At 41.1% G+C, this 21,079-nt stretch overlaps 1 protein-coding gene across 5 annotated transcripts in view; it reads left to right on the top strand.

The window, feature by feature from the left end:
• Window positions 1-21,079, top strand: part of LOC139813752 (rap1 GTPase-activating protein 1) — a 113,596-nt gene that overhangs the window by 89,484 nt on the left and 3,033 nt on the right. For all 5 annotated transcript variants that reach the window (XM_071779441.1, XM_071779442.1, XM_071779444.1 and 2 more), the window contains 5 exons: window positions 12,467-12,778; window positions 18,119-18,301; window positions 19,937-20,175; window positions 20,421-20,699; window positions 20,899-21,064. In XM_071779441.1, the coding sequence (XP_071635542.1) occupies window positions 12,467-12,778; window positions 18,119-18,301; window positions 19,937-20,175; window positions 20,421-20,699; window positions 20,899-21,064 (1,179 nt within the window). The remainder of the gene's footprint in view (window positions 1-12,466; window positions 12,779-18,118; window positions 18,302-19,936; window positions 20,176-20,420; window positions 20,700-20,898; window positions 21,065-21,079) is intronic.

Below are 21,079 nucleotides of genomic sequence, written 5' to 3'. Positions count from 1 at the left end.
CGATGTTTATTCCATTAAAAGTGTCTAAAAATCGGAGATAATTTTGCAAGTAAGCGTGATTTTTTGTTATCTGTAACCGTCAAATCAGACAAATATACACGGCTTCGGCTTTGACATAGTGAAATAGGGCGAAATTCTTGCATAGAGCACGAAAAGAAAAAAGAGAAGAAAGGAAAAGGGAGAGGATTTGGCTGCACGAAACGCATCCCTGACCTGCTTCTTAAATCCTGACCGACCAGTCCTACCGGTGACAGGGTTATGTGGGCGATGATATATAAGTTGCGGCTCGTTAGTACAGCATGATAATGATTTTCTCTATCAGAGATCTCCATATATTCTGAATTTTAGCTCTCCGAAATGCAAGTTAATATTTACGATATTTGAGGTAGAATTTTCGCGCTTCTTCAGGAAAAAACTCGGGGTATTTTTTCTTCAATTACAGAAGAACTGGAAAGTTTTAAGTGATAATTTAGTGGAATTTAATGATTTTCTCTCTTTGATTCTAAAATAACTTTAATAAATAACTTCCTGATGATAGTTTACGCAATTTTTCAGCCTTTCTAATTTTAATTTTGAATTAGATTTCATTTGAACAATTAGATTTCAACCGAATAACCGGGTTTCAATCGAATAACTGTGGCGAAATGATCCTGGGTAAAGATGCCCCGCAGTTCACCATTAATTCCGCTGGATTCCTTTTGTGCGATTCTGTTTGATGAAGCTTTTACAAGCGCGACTGCTAACGTACGAATGATCGGAGTCTCGCCGACTGCATCTAGCAGACAATTTCATTCCTGACGCACCTCGCGAGTTCGTGTACATACGGGACTGTACATGGGCGCGTCCAACAATGCGCGCCTGCACTGAATTATTCATCCCTGCAAGAGAGAAAGAGAAAGAGAGAGTGAGAGAGAACCAAAGCGACTACTCTGCTACTCTCTCTCATTCGCGTCTTTGCCTCCGTCTCTTTCTCTCTTCTTCGCCGCCTACTCTACCTACTCAGCTCTTCTTTTCCTTGTACGTAAAGGTAGAGGATCCCTGTATTCAACACAACTTCCCGTCCTCCCTCAATCTTTTTTTTCTCTTTTTTGCTTCCGCGCGTGTAGATCACCACTCGACGAGAAGCGGCGAATGAAAAAATCACAAGCTTGACCCTCCGTAATCCACACGTATCACGTCGTCGTTGAGAAAAGTATCGCGGAATCACGCGTTTTACTCGAGAAGTCTTAATTGGTCTGCGAAAGGATTTGATACGCGCGGATAATTCCTCTCTGAAACAGGATCGGATCTGTCGCGTATGATGCGATATTATAATTTATCAACGCGTGATACGGCAAGTACTTTTCTGTAGCTATTACGTACAAATGGAGAACTCTTGAATGTCTTCAAGATTTAATGACGAATCATACGGCGCACTCTTCGATTAAGGTCATCATAAAATTTACGAATTCACAAACCTTCACACGATTGTCCTTGAATGTGTGTAATGTTTCCAGTGGATCGCTAAGTTTTAATCTAATAATTCCGGAGCGAGAGAAGGGCTTGAATTCTCACAAAGAGGAAATTTCGATGCCGGATTTACGTTCAGGATCGATTCAGATTTGCGGTCTGCCACATCTCCCGCATCATTTCTTTGATTGCACACGAGAGAACGGAACTCGTGCGAATCTGTCGAAGTGAACGGCGTTAATGATCGTTCCGATCGATGCGTCGACAGGACGATGTAATTGCTCCTCATCGCGTGGCGCGTTACATCATCTTATGTGATTTCAGTGAGGGGCATGATGCATGGCTATTTTGTACGCTATCGCGAGCATTAAAGAGCGTACGTTTGCCCCTACGTGACACAACCAGTTTCCGGATTTTATCATCACTTAGGCGTGAGATGCAGCCGCTCAAGTGAGCGACAATGATAATAGATTATAGACATCGGTTATATTTTAAAATATGATAGTCCGAATAAGAACAACTGTGCTCAGTGTAGCGCTTTTTGTTTCATAAATTTTGGTGAAATACGTACAAGCGTGACGGTGCCCAAATGCGTTGACTATAATCTTCCACATAAATTCTGCAAGCTATTAGTCGAGACGCTTATATCGGTACAAATAAGATGGTCTTCAGATTGCATTAGTGAAATCTTATTACTTGATTGTCTTTCGAGAGATTTCATTGAGATGTATTAAATAATGCGACAATGTAAACAATGAATTATATGTCGCTATCACAAATAGCTTGCGAATTGAATTTGCATATAGGATGTAGTCATGGAAGGAATGAGTCACGGCAAACAGGAGATCGATTTTCCGCGGCCGCGTTAAGGATCGTCCGATATCATCGGGGTTAATCGCGAACGGCACTTCGTCACGAAAGACACGCGCCATAAGGTCATCCCCTGGATGTCTTACGTAACGCGACGCATATATGCGTGTGCACGTGTACGTGATTATGAGCGTGCGATGACGTACATGCTATCTAGAACGATGAATCGGCCGTTCGCGGTTGATTTGAGGAAGGGAATAATAAAGGTGGCGATATTTCCCGTTTGTCATAACAGGGATTATTACCATATTATCGAAGGATACGTGTGTGTCTACATAAAAATATATTAAAAACATAAATGTGTGTATGTGTGTATGTGAAGGAATAAATCTGAAGTTATTCGAGAAGAAACTGATGGAGAGATAAAAAGTGGAGTTACATAATAATTGTCATGATAAAGTCATAGCGTTAAAATACATTGTGTAAATTGCATTACGAATACATTGTGTATTATTAATCACAATTAACGTAACATGATATTTTACATTCCAATATTTGGCTAAGCTTCTCTTAGAAAGTTTAGCAACTTCTTGATAAGCCGCAAAATTTTGGATATTCCCAGCTGTTATATTATTAAGCTCATTATTTCATTCGAGAGAAAACACTCTTTGTAATAATACGCGAACGCGTATAATGCTTCCTACTTAAGGGCTCTTATCCTACTTTATGTAACTAAATAGGATGTAACTATTGCAACTAATCAGTCCGTGGAGGTGGGCTCATTAACGCTGAGCAGCGACTCGTTAGCACGCCGGAGGGCAAACGTTGACAGAATACACATGTCTGTAAGCAATAAGCTGCTAAGCTCATAGTAAATTAATTATAATTATAATGAGGTTGTGGCTATAAATAGCAACTGAAATATAGAAATTGGTTTCTTTGATTACGGATTTGATATTTAAATATATTAGTGTAACCTATAATTAATTATAATTTTATTTTCATGAGTGACCTCATTAGTACACCATTTTGATACTTCGCATTACAAAAAATTAATAAGATTATAGGTAATCTCATAAGTGTTACATCTTTCTTGTTTTAATTTTTTCACACTGGCATATCATAAAAAACCGCTAAACAATTTAAGAACGAAGCTGTACGACACTGTCATAGCGTTTCTCATATAATTGCAACGATCTAGAATTGATGTCGTATTAAAATGAGAGTATTTTGCGAACCACCCCGGTATTCACCGACCAGTCTATCCTATTGTCAAGACGAAAAAGTACGGGAATAAGAAGAACTTGGTTATGAGAACACTCATGTTCGTCGTTGTCCGGAGGGGGACAAGAAAAGGAGGAGGTTTATTACGGCCCACGGCTGAATTGCGTCGTGGAGCGTAGCATTATACGTATACGCCCTTCCGACATTACCATTGCGACCGATACATGACTCACGGAGGAGGCGAAATTGCTCGCGCTTATCGTAACTAGTCCTAGCCCGCTCCACGATCGATTCCGACGGCGCAAACGGCTCTCCGTTGTGTAAGAAATTGTGTACGGTATCGGGCGCGAGGATTCGCAGCATCCGCGTCTAGGAGACTTTCCTTTCTCTCCAAGACCCTGTCGGCCGCCGCACCGTCCCCCTACGGCAGTAGTTTGCATTCGCCTCCTGAAATTCCGAGCTCCGAGAGAGGAGCTACCGCTTTACGTGCTCTCTTTCTTTCTCTCCTGAAAGGGTTTGCTCTCTGCTCTCTCTTTTCTATCTTCGGGGCGTTTTTTCAAGTGCCCTACAGGCATTTTCGCGGTTCTCGAAGAGAGAAGCACATACGGGGAAGTATCTGCGTGAGAGAAAGATTCTCACGCGTTTTTCACTTCCGCATCCCGATAACTACGTAGCACCACGCGGTAGCACCAGCTCGCTGAGCAGAACGCCGTCGAGTACTTTGTTTCCTGAGAAATACGCCAATTTTTGTTAAATAAGGCCTTACTCTTCGACTCCTTTTACGTTTAGTCTCAAACGGTGTCATAAAGTTTCACGAAATTAGAGCGAGTGCAACTGAGGAATTTTGAATGCAACACCAGTGTAACTTGTTTCAGAGGCGCGAGAAAGATAATTTTAAAAATTGAAAAAACCAAAATTAGATTTATCTGATTGAGTTTACGAAAAAGCAAGCGAGAAGGTTAAATTTAAATTAATTCTTACAATTTAAAAAAAATTAGTACATTAATTATGTTGAATTCTTTATTCAGCATTGAAACATTATTATTATATAATAATTTATTTTATTTCATTATTGTTATTTGTCAATGCTACTATTATTATTTGGTAATCAATATCCAGTTCTAATTTTTTCGTAACGCGTCAAGATTTTTTCCTTTCTAGAAGCGATTAACATACAGCACCGCATCCTGGTGATTTCGCGATTCCGAGAATTTTCTGTAAGTCCTACCTATTCGTCTGTCCCTCCTCGTTGATTCAATCAAGGGTTTCCTGCTACCCACAACTCGATGAATCATTTTATACATGCTACTCCTACCTCCGTAACCCAACTTTCACCGTCTCTCTTTCTCTCTCTCTTTCTTTCCCTCTTTTTTCCCTGCAAAATCCTCTCTCTTTTACCTCTCTCCTTGTCTGAGTTTTGCCTCCGCAACAACTTCCTCTTCGTCCAGTCTTCTTAAAGCTCTTTTCGAAGCTTGTCGATCGTTACAACTTATCAAAATTTTATATAAAATAATTTGATTACTTGATTATTTGATTACACTCCCCTAATTGCACAGTGATTTATTTAACTTGAAAACAAAATTTTTTTGGTACTATTCTATCTCTCGATGAATATAAAAAAATATTAAAACAAAATTAATATTCTTTATTCTTCAAAATTTTTAGAATAAACTGTGGTTTTTAAAATTGAAGTATGCAGCTATATATGAATGTAGCTTTGTAATCTTCGTACCTCGTTTCTTCAAATATCAGATAGACATTATTCCCTGCAATTCGTCTCCCACTCAGCTCGTTTTATTCAGATCGGATAATTTCCACGCTCGCATGCCAACAGCCCACCGACCGACCATTGTTCGCAACCAGACCGAGGTTGATAGTATCGCTGGTTAGTTAGCGGTAGATACCTACGCACTATCGAACGACGATGACTCCCCTGATGGGAGCCGTTATCCGACGAGGAGTGGATCATGCTGTTTCGGAACTTTCCGCCCTTGGGAAATAGCAAACTATTCCACGCGTGATCTTCTCTTCTCTCGAACTTGAAGCGTTATACGATCCTCTGACTATAATTGAATCGGTGCGGTGGTAGACGTCGGTCGGTCTACACAGCCAATTTGCGCTTTTCATGCAGTCTCGTGGCTCGCCAGTATTGTGCTTCTTCATCGATCGCACGATCTATGATTTTCAAAAATCCACACAACTAATGAAAAACTACAATCTACAATATAGTCTACAATCTAGAGGTAATAATCTACAAGGTAACGCAAAAGTAATCACATACATAACGTTTGCGGCGTGATACTATCTCGATATTGCAAATAATGCGTGCAAAATAGCCTCGACGTCCAATAACGATTGGACAAAACGAAGCAATCAGTAAATAGCAACTTGAAAGGTATAATTATCGCCCGTATACCCGTACGCGGTTTTCCACATTTTCCACCACGCTTGTGGATATTTATAAACATGAAGAGAGACATTATGTAAGTCGGATATGGGCGGTGCGTATACATACGCGATCGTACGTACAAAGTCGCATGGCGGACGGATGTTAATGAGCAATACGTTTCCTGAGCGTCGTTGACCAAGAGATAGGATCCCTTTTACATACGGACAATACGCTCTTCGCTTTCGTTATATAATTAAACGCATAAGATCGCGATATCTCGAGGTTCAAGTAGAGCGAGAAGAGAAATGTGTGACTTTGAATTTTTTCTTAAAGCAAATAAAACATTCCGATTTAAATTTAATTATGAGATTCATAATATTTATATTAAAATTATAATTTTTAATATTAAAATATCAAGTAATTTGTTTCGCGTTGGTAAAAGGAAATGTCAAAGTACAGTGTCTCGATCAAAAAAAAGAGTGTGAAACGGGCTAAGTACAGTGTGTCGAATTATATCTTGGATTCTGCTTTGCTCCTCATTTCTACAGTTTCCCAATTAAGCTTAATACGCATTCAAGCTAATAAAATCATTCGAATCGCGTATCGGACAACTTTTTACTTCGTTCAATTGACGAGGCCCGAACGGGCCTTCTTTCAAGACTCGTCTGCTCTCTCGCACGTGTGTGAGTCAGCCACGTGAATCACTTCAGATAAGCCAATCGAGTACAATCAGCCCTTGTGCTCTTACAAGACGCGAGTGCAACTTTCTCCGGAACTTAGTGCGCAGCCTTCCTGTTAAATCAGGATCGATTAATTGCAGAAAGATAAGCAACGAATTCGTGCAATCGCGCGTGATAATAATAATCCATTATAGTTAATTAAAGATAAATCAATAGATATTCATGCAACAGTTATACTTAACAACTTGATGTAATTTGTATATTATAAATTCATTAAATAATCCAAATTGATTTAGAGTTAATTTAGATAAATTTAAACATTTCCAACTCTAGAATCAATTTTTTCATATTTTTAAACTTTACGTTTGTGCTCTAATTGAGATACATCAACACAACTCTTGCGTTTGATCGTTATCGTCGTTGTAGGTTCTCATTAGCTCAATATACACAGTGTTACACGCGTTAATTTCTTATTTAACCGAGCCAACGTTCATCACCATAATTAATTAATTCGTGGAAAAAAGTTGCCATTTGCCGGGGACGGACGCGTTCGCAATGAAAAGCGCATAACGAGGGACAGGGACATTATCCCACTCGTTATTCTCGCAACCATACGTGCTCTCACGTTAATAAACCGCCGTAAAATCAAGCCGTAATGTCGAAGACGCGCGGGTGCGTTTCGATAGTAAGGAGTTTCACCTCGGATTCTCCGGGACGGAAATAGAGTGCGTGGTGCATGTGCACGCATCGCGGACGTTACATCGGCGGACGTTACATCGGCGGGCGTTGAGTCGCGCGGGGAATTATGCGCAGGCATGTGTACCAATGTTCGACGTTATTTAATGTTATTTGCACAATCAGTAAGAGCAAAATTACGAGAACTTGAAAAAATTAATTGAACGTAAAAAAATGAATTTGCAAAGACTAGACGATTAGGATTAATACGCAACATTTCGGTCTGTATGTAGCATTTAATTTTTTAGCAGACATTCTTGCACGGTCTATAAAGAACTATACCATGCAATTTAAATCAATATGCATGTTTATTTGTCGTCAGAAAGCTTTTGCGTATTATATTTTATTATTGCATATTGCGAGTTTATGTTTTTTCTTTTCGGAATCTCAATTGGAATGTAATTTCTCAATTTTACGCGACATTCTTCTCGTTGTTATAGCTTCGAGAAGTCCGAACGACGTTTTAAAATCACCTGTAAAGTACATTCCATGTTCCATCCGTTACACGATCGCATGAGGAACATGGGCCACCATAAAGGCGGGCAGTGGGTGCTAATAATGCGAGCATATGGTGTCGCGGCAGGTGGTAGTAATAATATATCGGCAGCTGCTGCTGGAATATCGGCGTATGTGTTATCGGGGTCGCGACAGGCTCTCCTCAACGTTTTCGAAAGCCATCAAGATCCATTCGACATTAAAGTGCCTCAAAAGAGATGTTACATTCTCAATAACTCGTTCAACAACCGAACGACCTTGGCTGATTTTGACGGAAGATGTGATAAATGTGTATTTCCAAGCGTTCCAATTAACCCGAATCTCCTCAAAGTCACGATCGCGACCGTACCTCGAAAGTACTCTAAATATAACGGGTAGTAGTCGAAACCGAAGCATTTTGCGATATTTGCCTCTCCAGTCCTTTACCCAGACTGCCGAGGTTTATATTTGGCGGAGGAGGCTACATGCATTCCCTCACTCTCTCTTCTCTCCTCTTCTCTCTCCTGTTCTTTTTCGAACACTTCCATCTCTGAATTTTTTTTCTCCTGCTCACATTCAAAATTAGAGGTGCTTAAAATTAGCGGGCGAAAGGGGAGAATCTCTCTTTCTCTTTCCCTCTTTTCCTCTTTTTTCAGAGACACGTGGTTAGCTGAAAATGCTCTCGCAAGAGAAGGAACACAGAAAAGTCGACGAGGAAGACCTCGAAGAAACGTAATCCGAGAGGCCACATCCGCATTACTTTTAAACCGCGTTTCACGCCACTCCGCCGTTTTTCCTCTCCGCCTCGCCTCGTTAAAATCGTGTTCATTCTGCCGCGCCGTTCGAACGGAACCGAACTCGAAATAGAACGATTCCATCGGAATAAGAGAGTCTCGAGCGAAGTTTAGTTTACTGAGGCTCGACTTCGATACATTCGTATCGTCCGACGATAGCAAAGCGTGAATGCAAAAAAGTGTATATAAGGCCGGGTACTCACTAGGACCGTGCAACGTCAACGCAACGGTTGCTACAATTTTTTCACAGTAGATTTGTTCCGGAATAAGACGTACTCACTAGTTGCAGCAACCGTTGCGTTGCACGTTGCACAGTCTTAGTGAGTCCCTGGCATAACATATAAAATCCTAAGGAAAACTCCCATCTGTGATCGCAACAAATTAATACTATAGTAGTCGTTAGTGATCAATGCTATCAAAATCTTGTAAACGCTTATAAAAAAGAACGTTATCTAGTGTAACATTTTGAATGACACTCTCTAAATCTGAATCAGTGACTATTCACTGATTCAGATTTAGAGAGCATAAATAGCTATTAACAATGTGAAGTAAAAAGTGTGCGGTAACTCAACACTCATGAGGATTTAGTCTTATTTAATATCATATTACACAATATTTTATCATTATACGTTTATTGTAATGAAAATTTTACTATAGCGTTCGTGGTAAGACATACAAAATTTGTTGGGTAGACACCGTATTAAGCAATTAATCAACTTTTTCTTTAAAGAGAATCACATGATTTAAAATATCTTCAGTATCGTTAGAATTACCCGCGATATATGCTCGGACTAGAATCGGATGCGGATCGAGACTATATAGGTAATATGCTTCTCGGAAGATCGTCGCTAAGCGATAGGATTAGATATCTTACAAGTAGGTTTGAATCTGTTTGTATAGTTTCTCTATGATTTCGAAAAATAAAAGCAATACTTTCGAGTAGACCCGAACCTGGACGAAATAGGTTCGAACCTTCTATGAATAACTCGAAAAACAAGAGTATTACTTTCAGCAGGACTCGAATCTACTCAAGTATGTTATTGCGGATATTTTTTTCTTTTTTTGTAGTACTTTACTAGAAATTTGACGTCCCTTCAAAACGTTTGTATAAAGAGGTAATTATTTTAATATAGAGGATTGTTTTTTGATAATTATAAATATTAGACTATTAATCGTTAAAGTTAAATATAATAAAAATATAAATAAAAATGTAGACTAAAAGTTACTTAAAACCTTTACACACATTACTTTCTTTAAACTAACAATTAACTTTATTCTTAGAATTCGAGTTATTATTTGTAAAAGACTCTATTTTTTAAGATAGAAATTAATAAGTAGATACATTTTGAATCCTGCAAGTATTCATACTAAAATTCAAAACAAACCTAGTTGGAATCGATTATTTTACAAGCACAATGTATAAAATATTATTTTTTACTATTACTGGAAACCTATATAGAAAATAAAACTTGATTATTGGATTTGACTTGGATTTTTAATACATATATCGAACTTGATCCCGTACCTAATTGTCACGCGAATTAACTCGCGATCGACAACGTTAATAATCCCCAATTTGACTACTTAATCGAGATCAGCCGATCATGACGATCATTACGTCGTGTCGTTTCGTAGTGGCATTTGATAACTAAATCGTGCCGGTGCTTCCTATATGTCGTGTATCGGTCGTATGCGGCACACGTGCATGTAGCGGAGCGAGTGAGACGCGTAGTAACGTAATCCGGCTTGCGTCGCTGATCGATAAAGCTATCGCGGCTTGCACGAGGATAAAGTGTTATTTCGTCGAGAGGGGTCATATATATCGATCCGATGACCGATCGCGTGCGCGCCTCCGAAACTCGATCGAAGTCTCCTGATCGAATGTTTGCATAAGAGACTTTTGCTTGCAGAGAGTAGCAAGTTGTTTTTTTTTCTCTAGTATACTTTTTCCTATTTTCGATAATAATTCATATCAAATGCATTCTTACGAGAGGATACATTTACAGGTTGCACCTCGAATTAAATCCGAGAGAGCGAAAGGGGGTGAAGAGGGGAGAGGGCACGTGAAAGAAGTCGAGTTTAAACTTCGTGCGAGCGATTTGGAGTTGAATTTAGATTACACTTAAATGCATGTCGACATGAGTAGGCCGCGATCTTCTAGCCTAATAAAGACCCGGAGAAAACGCACTTTTATGCGCGACCGCGTTTACGCAGCTGGAGAAATCCGCAGGTGCTCGAGGCGCGCAACTATCGCAAAAGCAATAGCGCTTAACTGCACGCGGCTAATCGCCAGTGGAGAACGCCGCTCTTCTTCTTCCATTAGAATAATCGAAAAACGTTATATGTATTATGCTTGAAGCAAGAAAATGCGAAACTTTTCACGTCGGTCGGGGTAGCGAGATAAAGCCGACCGCGCGCGTACTCCAAGCATGTCGCATGTCGTCCAAGAGTGTCACCGACATTACGCGGATCGACATTAATGTCCTGTCGAATAAGCAATTAATTATCCGGCTGATGTGTTTCCGCGCGCGTGGGCGAGACGCTTAGAGTTACATGTATTATCGATGCGTTGCCGCGCTTCGCCGCGGGACGAGTACCGAATACTCGTATCGTCGTATCGAGTAACAGTCGATATCCGACCGGTTAGCGTCCGCAGGATCTCTGCGTGGGTGCGCTCGGTGTACGGTGATACGTGGACGTGTATCGTTACCGATTCTCCAATCGTCGCTCGTCGCCAGCGTATAGGATCGTCGCCGTCGCGGTCGTACCGTTCGACCTACTCGCCTCGATCTCTCTACGACGACGTTTACGACACGCGTGGCTTCTTCTCGCTCGCGCTTCTTTCTCCCAGGCCGATCGATCGTGTTTGCCACGAAGGATAGAGAGAAAGAGAGATGTATGTATGAGCAATACGAAGCAATCAACGTCACCGACCACGAAAACGAGCAATCGAACACCTACATTGGTGACTGATAAACAAGTAGTCAATAACGCTCGGTTACATCAAGAGAAGGAAGTTGATGTGGGGGGGAAGGGGTCGGCGTTCTGTATTGTGCTTTTCCCTCGAATTCGTGATGATTAATAATAATATCGAATATCGATATTCGGCACAAGGTAACATTTAATTGTTAAATGCAAACGAAAATGTCTAATTAAAGGAATAAAATTAAGGGAATCCATTGTTACTTTTTAACAAACGGTATTCTAGCTGCGTATTAGGAAAATTAAATTCCTCAATCTATAATTATGCGCAATAACGTTACTTTCTTCATATGTCAATATCCTCTGGAATATTTTGTACGAAGGTAGGTCAGACTTCGGATGAATTAATGAACAGGAAGAGACTGATGTGGAAGTATCGACGTTCTGTATAATATCGTGTTTCCCTATTGGATTCGTGATTAGTATTGAATATCAAGATTGAGCACAAGGTATCATTTATTTGTTAAATGTGAACGAAAGTGTTTAATTAAAAAAATAAAATTAAGGAAACTATCTACTATATTTATTGGAATATCTTGCCCAAAAATGTAGATCAGACTTCGGATGAATTAATGAACAGGAAGAGGTTGATGTATGTGTATCGAGACGCGCGACGTTCTGTATCGTCCTTCCCCATTAGATTCATAATTAATAATATTAAATAACAATGTTGAGTATAAGGTAGCATTTAATTGTTAAATACAAACAGAAGTTTAATTAAAAGAGTAAAATTAAGAAAATCCACGGCTACTTTTTAACAAACGATATTCTAGCTGTATATAGTATAAGAAAATAAAATTTCTCGATTTATAATTATGTGCAGCAATATACTTGTTGTGCATGCCAACATCTACCTGAATACCTCGCGCGACCTCGAATGACTGATCAGATTTCAGATGAATTAATGAAGGTTTGTAATTTTGTTGCAGACACCGAGAGATGACAGGACGACGTCGAGTCCCGGTGGTGCACCCGGCAATCACACCTCGACCTTATCGCCGTCGCCGGTCGGCGACGCGCCCTTGGGTAGGGCGCTGATGGAAGCAGCCTTGCAGCAAGCCGCGACCGGCGTCCAGCCACCCTTAGTCGTCACGCCGTCCGGGTACTGGGTCGACGGTAAAGATCATCGACATACCCTCGATTCCGCCGGCAGAGCATTGCTGCCGGCGCAGCCGGCCTGGCAGCCCAGGATAGACCAGGACGACACGGCCAAGTGCTATCGCCGCTTCTTCGTCGGCAGGGTGAGTTCCTCGTTTCTGTTAATATTCTATACCTAACATCAGAATATCGCGTCATCTTTTTAAGAAGATGAAAAACAGCCGGGAAACTGAAACGAAGAACGATTTCGAAAAACGTGGATAGAATGAAAGAGTTTGAAATACTAGCGGGACTCTGTATCACTTGCGTCTCTGTGATCTTTGGCTAAATATAGATACACGAAGAATATATGGTGGTCTAGATAACTTATGCGTAACAGAAGCGCGATAAAATCGTGGATGTTTGTCAACATCTGCAGACATCTATGGGCGTCTTTAAGGCGCGGCGGCGCGTCTGCTCCAAGATCTTATAGTTTCGGATATATCAACCATGTATTCCTACACAGTCTTCTATATTTCATATCTTCCGACAGTTCCGACCGTCTTTTTTCGAACGATTTTCTTAATTTATCCGATTTGTCATCGAGATCAGGGCGTCACGCGGACATTATTCCGCCCCTGCAACCATATTCGAGTGCAAGAACCGTGATGAACCATGATCACTCAACCGACGTATGTACGTACGTAGGTGTGCGAGGAAAGGAGGAGGACGCGTGCACGGAGGAGACGGAGATAACGAGAGGGAGAAAAAGGAAGAGTCACGGCGTGGGAGGGAAAAGAGGTGGCACGTAGGAAAAGGAAAAGAGCACTTTGGACGTGGGAGTGGGAACGTTCTCATAGCTCGCACGAAAGTCCGATGCCTGGAACTAAGAGGGAATCCTCCTCTCCTCTTTTTTCTCTCCTTTTCTACTTCTTCTCCGCCGATATTCATCCGTCGTTGATTTTCGCGATCCCTATCTGCGATTTTCTTCCACCTCTGCGCTTCTGCCACCCTTTTTCACTCTCTTCCATCCCTCGGTTCTCTCCCTCTTTGCGTTATTTACATCGTCGGATCATCGTCATGACGGGACCAGAATTTTCCCTCGGGAATGACGAGAGACACGATTCGTGTACGAAGAAAAGAATACGATCTTTCTCGATGAAAAAGGGGACGCGCGAGAAACAGAGCCGTCGACGACGGAAATGCGCGATTACAGAATTGCTAAAACTGCATAAGAGATAGCCAAATGACGTAATTGGTGTGATCGGCGTAACAAAATCTTCCATCGAGCGAAGTTATCATTATTTACTGCTAATTAGGCTCGCTATTATTACGCGTCGATGAGTCACAACGTTCTTTACGCCGTTACTATTATTACCAAGTTTTACTGCAAGTATTTCGGAATGTTACATATCTGCTCGGAAAGTCTGCTAATTAGCGATTAGTTGAGTGCGCAAGAAAAAGAGCGCGTTATTTTCCGCTTCCGGCACACCGTTCAGGCAGTTTTTCTAGATAAGACTCGACGGATGAGTTCCCGTTCCGCCTATTGTTACCCGACGGTGTTACCTTTTACTCGGATCGCGCTTGTTTTTCTGACTTGCAACCCGAACGCTTGAAATCCTTAATTTTATGAAGTAACGCTTTACGATAATCCGCGCGGAAACACGAGATACACTGACGTATAAATCCGAAATTAAATAGTTTGTGGAAATACTACGAGTAATGTAAACGCGATGCTACAACGTCAAAAGCGGGTCTCTTCATGTTGACGCGTGATAATTGAAATTCAGAAAGCGTGCGTTTTAATTTCCGAATTTTCGTGCTTCACAATCTCTGCAGAATACTCTGTAGAAAATAACCATGTCTCATCGTGTTCTTCTCGTTAAAAAAGAACACGATGCGAGTGCAACAGTGTTGTACAATACACTAACGCGAATAACAACAAAACGGATTAGTCGATCAGTCAAAATTGAATCCCTATAATCTCGAGCCGCGAGGTCGATCTTGTTACGTCTCGCGGCGCGAAAATAGCGCAGCGGGAACACGCACCTTCGCTAGAGCGCGATACCCCGGTATCGCGTGTTCCCTCGTAATGCCGTTTGTTACGCGCGTCAAGAAAAGAGAAGTGGCCGGGTCGCACACGTGGAAAAGAGAGAGAGAGAGAGAGAGAGAGAGAGAGAGAAAGAGAGAGAGAGAGAGAGAGAGAGAGAGAGAAAGAGAAGCGATTACTTGCGGGAGATAAGAATGGTGCGCGAGTAATTCGAACCGTAACAGCGCAAACGGTTGTACACCTCGGAGCTGATCATAACGGCTAACGATATCAATCGAGAGGTTGGAGAACAAAGGAGAGTATGGAGCATGGAGTATGGAGTATAAAGTACGGAGTAAAAGCCCGTTGCTTACAATAGAAGGGCGCGCCGTCTTCGAGTTCGCATAATGGCAGGTTGGACGATATTTTCTCAACATTTAAAGGCACAGATCTCGCCCGATAAGGGACGAGCCGGGCGTATAGACATTTCGATAAGAATTAATACGCGCGAAGACCATAAACCGTAACACACAAAGTCCACGAGTCCAATAGTAAAAAATCCAGAGAGTTACGTAAGAAATATGTCACATCGCGCTTACTTTAAATTTATATTAAATTATCGTTTGGAATCCGCTGCAATTTTTCATGGATTTTTTATGGTAATTTTAATTTGCGACTGGTCTATAAATCTCAATTTCAATTTGCGATTAATTTAACAGCCAGTTTAATTATAATTCGCAATTAATCTCGTCGAAATCCACGCCGGACAGTTACCTGATATTATTACGTTTAACAATTTAATAGTCATACCGTTGCGTTATTAATGCTGCAGCAATAATGACAGTGGTGATAATAAACGTACATACAATAACTCGACGGCATGAACTCCTGTGAACTCCGGGCACGTTGCCCTTTCTAACTCCCTCCACCATTTCCCATCCGAAGGTTAGTAAAACACCGCAGGGGAAGAAGGGAGTGGTGTATGCATGCATTTCACCGTGCACCATTCTGCGCGACCCGACCTTTTCATGCGTCTCTCTAAGCCTCTCTCGGCACTTTTGCTCGCGTGCAACGCACGGTCAACGACGATGCACCGTTTTTATTTGCCGCCGTTGCCCTGCCGACTATCGCGGCTTCGGCAAAACGGTAGGAAACGCTCGCCTCGCAGCCGCCTTTACGGTTATCCGTAAAAGACCGGAGAAACGTATAAGAACCCGAGGACCGTTTCTCTCCCTTGCCTCGTGTTGAGGAGCCTCGCGGAGGACACGTGCGGAATCGTGCGGTCGCGCATTTCCTAGATGAATAATTAAATATAAGGAAACTCGGGTAAAGTCAGTCGGAGCTGACGTTTGTACGTGAAACGAGATAGCAGATAGTTCTTATTTACTGGGACAGTTTTTATCTTAGCGTTTCAATTTTTCTTCGTATAATATTACAGCAATTTTTTGCGATGGATTGTCCTATTACTTCAACACGTACCATATTTTCGCCTTGTAATAATATTTAAATGCTTTGATCAAAGCTTCACTCTGTAACTCGTGCAACCAGCTCCTTGCAGCGATTACGAGGACATTCATACACAGAAAAGGGACAAGTGTCAAATCAAAACTTACATACTCAAATTACGCAACAATCTATAATCTTTTTATAAGAATTTCAACTTTTTATTTCAACTTTTTTTTTTTAGTTGAACTACCTGAATGACTTCAGTCAAGCAAGTTTTCTTCGCGCAATATGCTCATTTCAAGATTATAGATTGTTGCTTATATACGAGTATATAAGTCTTGATTTAATACTTCTTGTGTCAGAAAGGAAAAACCAATGTAAATTCACCTACTTCCGCTTGGCGAACATACACACGAAACGAGGCAGCGACAAAAAGCTGCTAATCGAACAAACCTGCTAATAAACTCGCCGGAGACTGTTTGCGTAATACGTTGTCCTCGATACGCGGTGTCTCGCGCGAGGGACACCGTGTACGATATACACGCGGGACAAAACACGCTAACTACAGTTTGCAAAAGCGTGTGGACGCGTTGCTGCGTAACACGGTGCGCTCAGGGCCGCGATCGCACGCGTGCATATTTATTTTACTCGCGGTAATTTCGTAACGCCTAATTGAATCCGGAACGCGTGAACTACCGTAATTGTTCTAACGGACGTTGCATCGCCACGTCGATTGTGTCTCGTGACGTCAACACATAGATTAACGCACTTTTCGTATCCGATTCGTATTTGCTTATTTATATATGGAGGGGGTAAAAACCAGAGTGGTGTAAATCAAATTTTTAAAAATATTTTCTCGTGTGCTAAGATGCAATTTGTATATTGTAGAGATTGCACGTATATGCACACGAGAAAATATTTTTAAAAATTTGACTTACAGCACTCTGGTTTTTACCCCTCCATATGTATGCTTAACGCCTTAAAGAAACGTCGCCAAACACGCATTACTTAACAAAAGTTATTGAATAATAAATGAAACTTGAGCAATATGTGAATGTCACAAGGAAATGGAGAAGTGCCTTTTTGGTAGAGTTGTATCTTTGTAATCTAATATTTTTTCGTGTGAATTTATAATATATGTCGCAGAGACTTCGTGTAATTCGTTTTTTTGGAAAATCTCTAGGGAATCTATAAAAAAATCAGGATATTGTAAAATGAATAAAAATTATAAATATAATATAAATATAAATTGACATATAAATATAATTTATAAATATGAATTAAAATAAGAATCTTAGCTCACAATTTCACTGACAGAATCCAGGATCTTGCAAAACACTAAAATCTCGTAGTAAAATTGTGTAATTTTTATTCATTCCATACTATTCCATAATCATTTTTTTGTGAATTCCCTAGAGATTTTGCAACAAAAAGAATTACACGAAATCCTTGCGACATGTGTTTTCCACTCGGTAAATTGCGCGTCGATTATTATATATCGATCTTGAAACACAATCTCGGTAGAATATTCACACGATTAAATGCGATAATCAATTTAACAATACTGCTAATAAGTATCCTTTAAATCACTGCAAAGAATTTATTACGAAAGAATTATTTAATTTTACGAAATCTCTCGGCCTTTTAAGTTTGTCGCTATTTTCCGAAAACAAACTATATATATATTCGACGTTATATTTCTCCTTTATGCCGATATTTTGGAGACGCATTAGAATCTCGATGATCCCGATGAACTTCTGGCTTTTCAACAGGTTCGCGTTGGAGGAAGCTTATCGCGGATAAAAGATGAAGTTTTTTTCGACCAATCTACCCAACCGTATCCTTGAGCATTGCTCCACACGCGTTTCCCACGATTTTCTCAGCTTTTCGACGAATTCCTGAAAGACGCGTCAGCGACAGCGTGGTATCCGCAGAGGAACCGGAAACCGTGGCTAATTGCTGCACGTAACTGCCCCGCACGACCGTGAAACGCGCGTCGTTTTATCGTCTCGACTTCTTTTTTCCGCAGGAACACGTGAATCTCGTGGGAAGGGACGGTGAGAACGGCCCGGTCCTGGTCTCGGTGAAGGCCGAGACGGTCGCCGGACAGGAACACTGGCGGGTGCTGCTGCGACTCCGGGCGGGATCGACGCACGACCTGGTCCCTGCTACGAATCTCAGCTCGAATCCTACGCCGTCGAAAATGGTCAAGGTAAAAACGACGGTATTCACCCGCGATGGCCGCGATAATAAATTCTTCCCAGTCAGCGTAACGTCACGCGATGAAATTGCGAATTAAAACGCCAAGGAGACGCGCTTCTGGGAAAGCGTGAAAGACTCCGAAGAATCGTTACAGCGACCTCAATTCAGAAATTTAAGTTATTGCTGATTGGGTAGGATAGAATGTCAGCAATATCAGTTCAGAAATTGGAGTTATTGCTGATTAGATAGGATAGAATGTAAAATCTTCGTTTAAAATATTTATTTGCATAGCATGTTTACGTAATTAGATAGAATAGAATGTAAAATTTTTGTTTAAAATATTTATTTGCATAGCATGTTTACGTATTTCGTGAAATATTTCGGCGCATTTTGAGATCAATCATGCGGCTAGAAATTCCTATCAGGTGGAACGCCGCGTTCCATTTTTTAAACCTGCCGACGCGAAACTTGGCTTTCTTGGAGTTATTGTGCGATTTATCATGCGCTGTTTACGTATCGGAGAAGCGCCGCTTATACTGGGTGGCGCACTCGAGACAGGCATACTCGATTACCTGTGTGTTTGAAGAGATAATAAGAAACGCCTGAGACAACAGTCGCGTTGTGTTTACGGAGAACCGATATTAATACGAGTAAAATGAAACGCTCACGGTTCCGGTTTTTCGAAGTTGTTTTAAGACCAAACAGTTGCTCGCACGCAATCGGATTTCTCGTAACGAGGAACGAACCAACGACGATGAGGATTCAATCTAGCGCGATTATCGAATACGGTGTTATCGTGCGTTTGAATTATTTATTAAACTTACAATACATGAATTACGCAACATGACAGCATTTTTTTTCACATTAGTGCACTTCCACAAAAAAGCATTGAAATATGATCGTGATAAAAGGAGCAACACACATTTAGAGAATTCTCAAATTTATGTGTGTGAATCTTCAGCAAACTAAATTAAAACTTAAAAATATAAGTTAATTGATGAAAAATGTTGTAAAGAGAATTGAGTAAAAATCAAATTTTCGAAAGAGTTATTTTCAAATCGTTATTTTTATTAAAATCGTGTATTTTTATTAAAATCGATGCGAATATAAATAATATAAATCATAAAATAATTTTATTTTCCATCTTTTTCCTTTTGTACGTTTCTTTCTACATTTTGCATCGGTTTTCATACTGGCTATAAAACATTTGTAAATTGCAGAAATATTGATAGCGCTCAAGCGCTTTCGAAAAATGAATAAAACATTTCATAGAGCGACTGTTAAAAATTCGTTACCTTCAGGCGATGGAAATGCTATATCCGGCCTTGGGTCCTATATTCTATCGGTGTATTCCTATGCAAAAACGCATAGACGCGCTGAATAATTTAACGTCCACCGCGTGTATGCATGCTTTATCTCTGTCTCTCTCTCTTGGCTGTTACGGTACGTGCGCGATTGCCGTGGCAGGAGGAAGTGAGAGAAAGAGAGAGTAAAACAGAGAAAAGGAGAGAGAGAGATAAGGAGGCGTGCCGATGTGATAAAACACAGGAAAGACCTTGCCTCGCTTTTTCGTAATCGTGTCTCGGTCACGTGTTGTTCGTATAGTGCTCGTACATGTCCTCATCGAGAAATATTTCTTTCGCAGGCGATCAACGAGTCTCTAAACGTGAACCCCCTGATGCCGGTCATGTGCCCCGGTGCTGGTACCTTGATAGCCCGATACGACGAGCACGCCCTGGTCTCCAGGTTCAAGTTTGGCGTTCTCCACCAGCGAGCCGGTCAACTCACCGAGGAGCAGCTCTTTGGCAATCGACAGATTACACCGGCCTTTCAAGAGTTCCTCGATCTTCTTGGTCAGAAAATCGATCTCAAAGATCACAAGGGGTAAGGTTTCTTTGACCTTTTCCTACACAGTATCCCAATATGGGATACCTGTCTCTTTACAGTTTTTCCACATTTTATAATTGGCTTTGTGTAACACATTTTTTTATATCCTGACCTTTATGTTTCTGAGATACATATTATAATATATATTATATAATTGTAAAAATTGCCATTTTCAATATTTGCCTTTTTACTTCTCCTTTATTTCTTTTCGATACTATTTTCCAATTCGCTGGATATTGCAGTTATCGCGGTGGTTTGGATACTCGACACGGTCAAACCGGCGATTCGGCGGTATACGAAGTGTTCCGGGGTCGGGAGGTGTTGTTCCACGTGGCCTCGTTGTTACCATACAGCCCGGGCGATTCGCAGCAGCTGCAGCGCAAACGACACATTGGCAATGACATCGTTGCCATCATATTTCAGGAGGAACCGACACCCTTCAGCCCGGACATGATCGCCAGCCACTTCTTACACGCCTTCATCGTCGTGCAAGTCATCGACCCCTGCACTCCTAATACCAGGTATATTCTTAGATTCTTAGTTGCTTTCCGTTTATACGCCGCTTGCGTACGTCACAAAGCTTAAACTTGGCAAACGGTCCATTATCGAAACATTTGTCCAAATATCTTTCACGTCGATCGTGAAAACGTCACTTTTGTTCAAATAATCGATGTTGATTAACGCGAGAAGCAACGAATAATAGTGGCGTTGTATTTTAAGGTACAAAGTCAGTGTGACGGCACGCGACGACGTTCCCTGGTTCGGACCGGCTCTACCGACACCGGCAGTCTTTCTCAGAGGTGTTGAATTTAAAGAGTTCCTGCTCACGAAACTCGTGAACGCCGAGAACGCTGCTTACAAAGCCGAGAAATTCTCCAAGTTGGAGGTAAGTCTCTTTGTC

Source organism: Temnothorax longispinosus, chromosome 5 (assembly GCF_030848805.1).
Source record: "Temnothorax longispinosus isolate EJ_2023e chromosome 5, Tlon_JGU_v1, whole genome shotgun sequence".
Taxonomy (NCBI): Eukaryota; Metazoa; Arthropoda; class Insecta; order Hymenoptera; family Formicidae; genus Temnothorax; species Temnothorax longispinosus.
The sequence above is the reverse complement of the archived record's forward strand: the minus strand, read 5'-3'. Positions and strand labels throughout refer to the sequence as shown.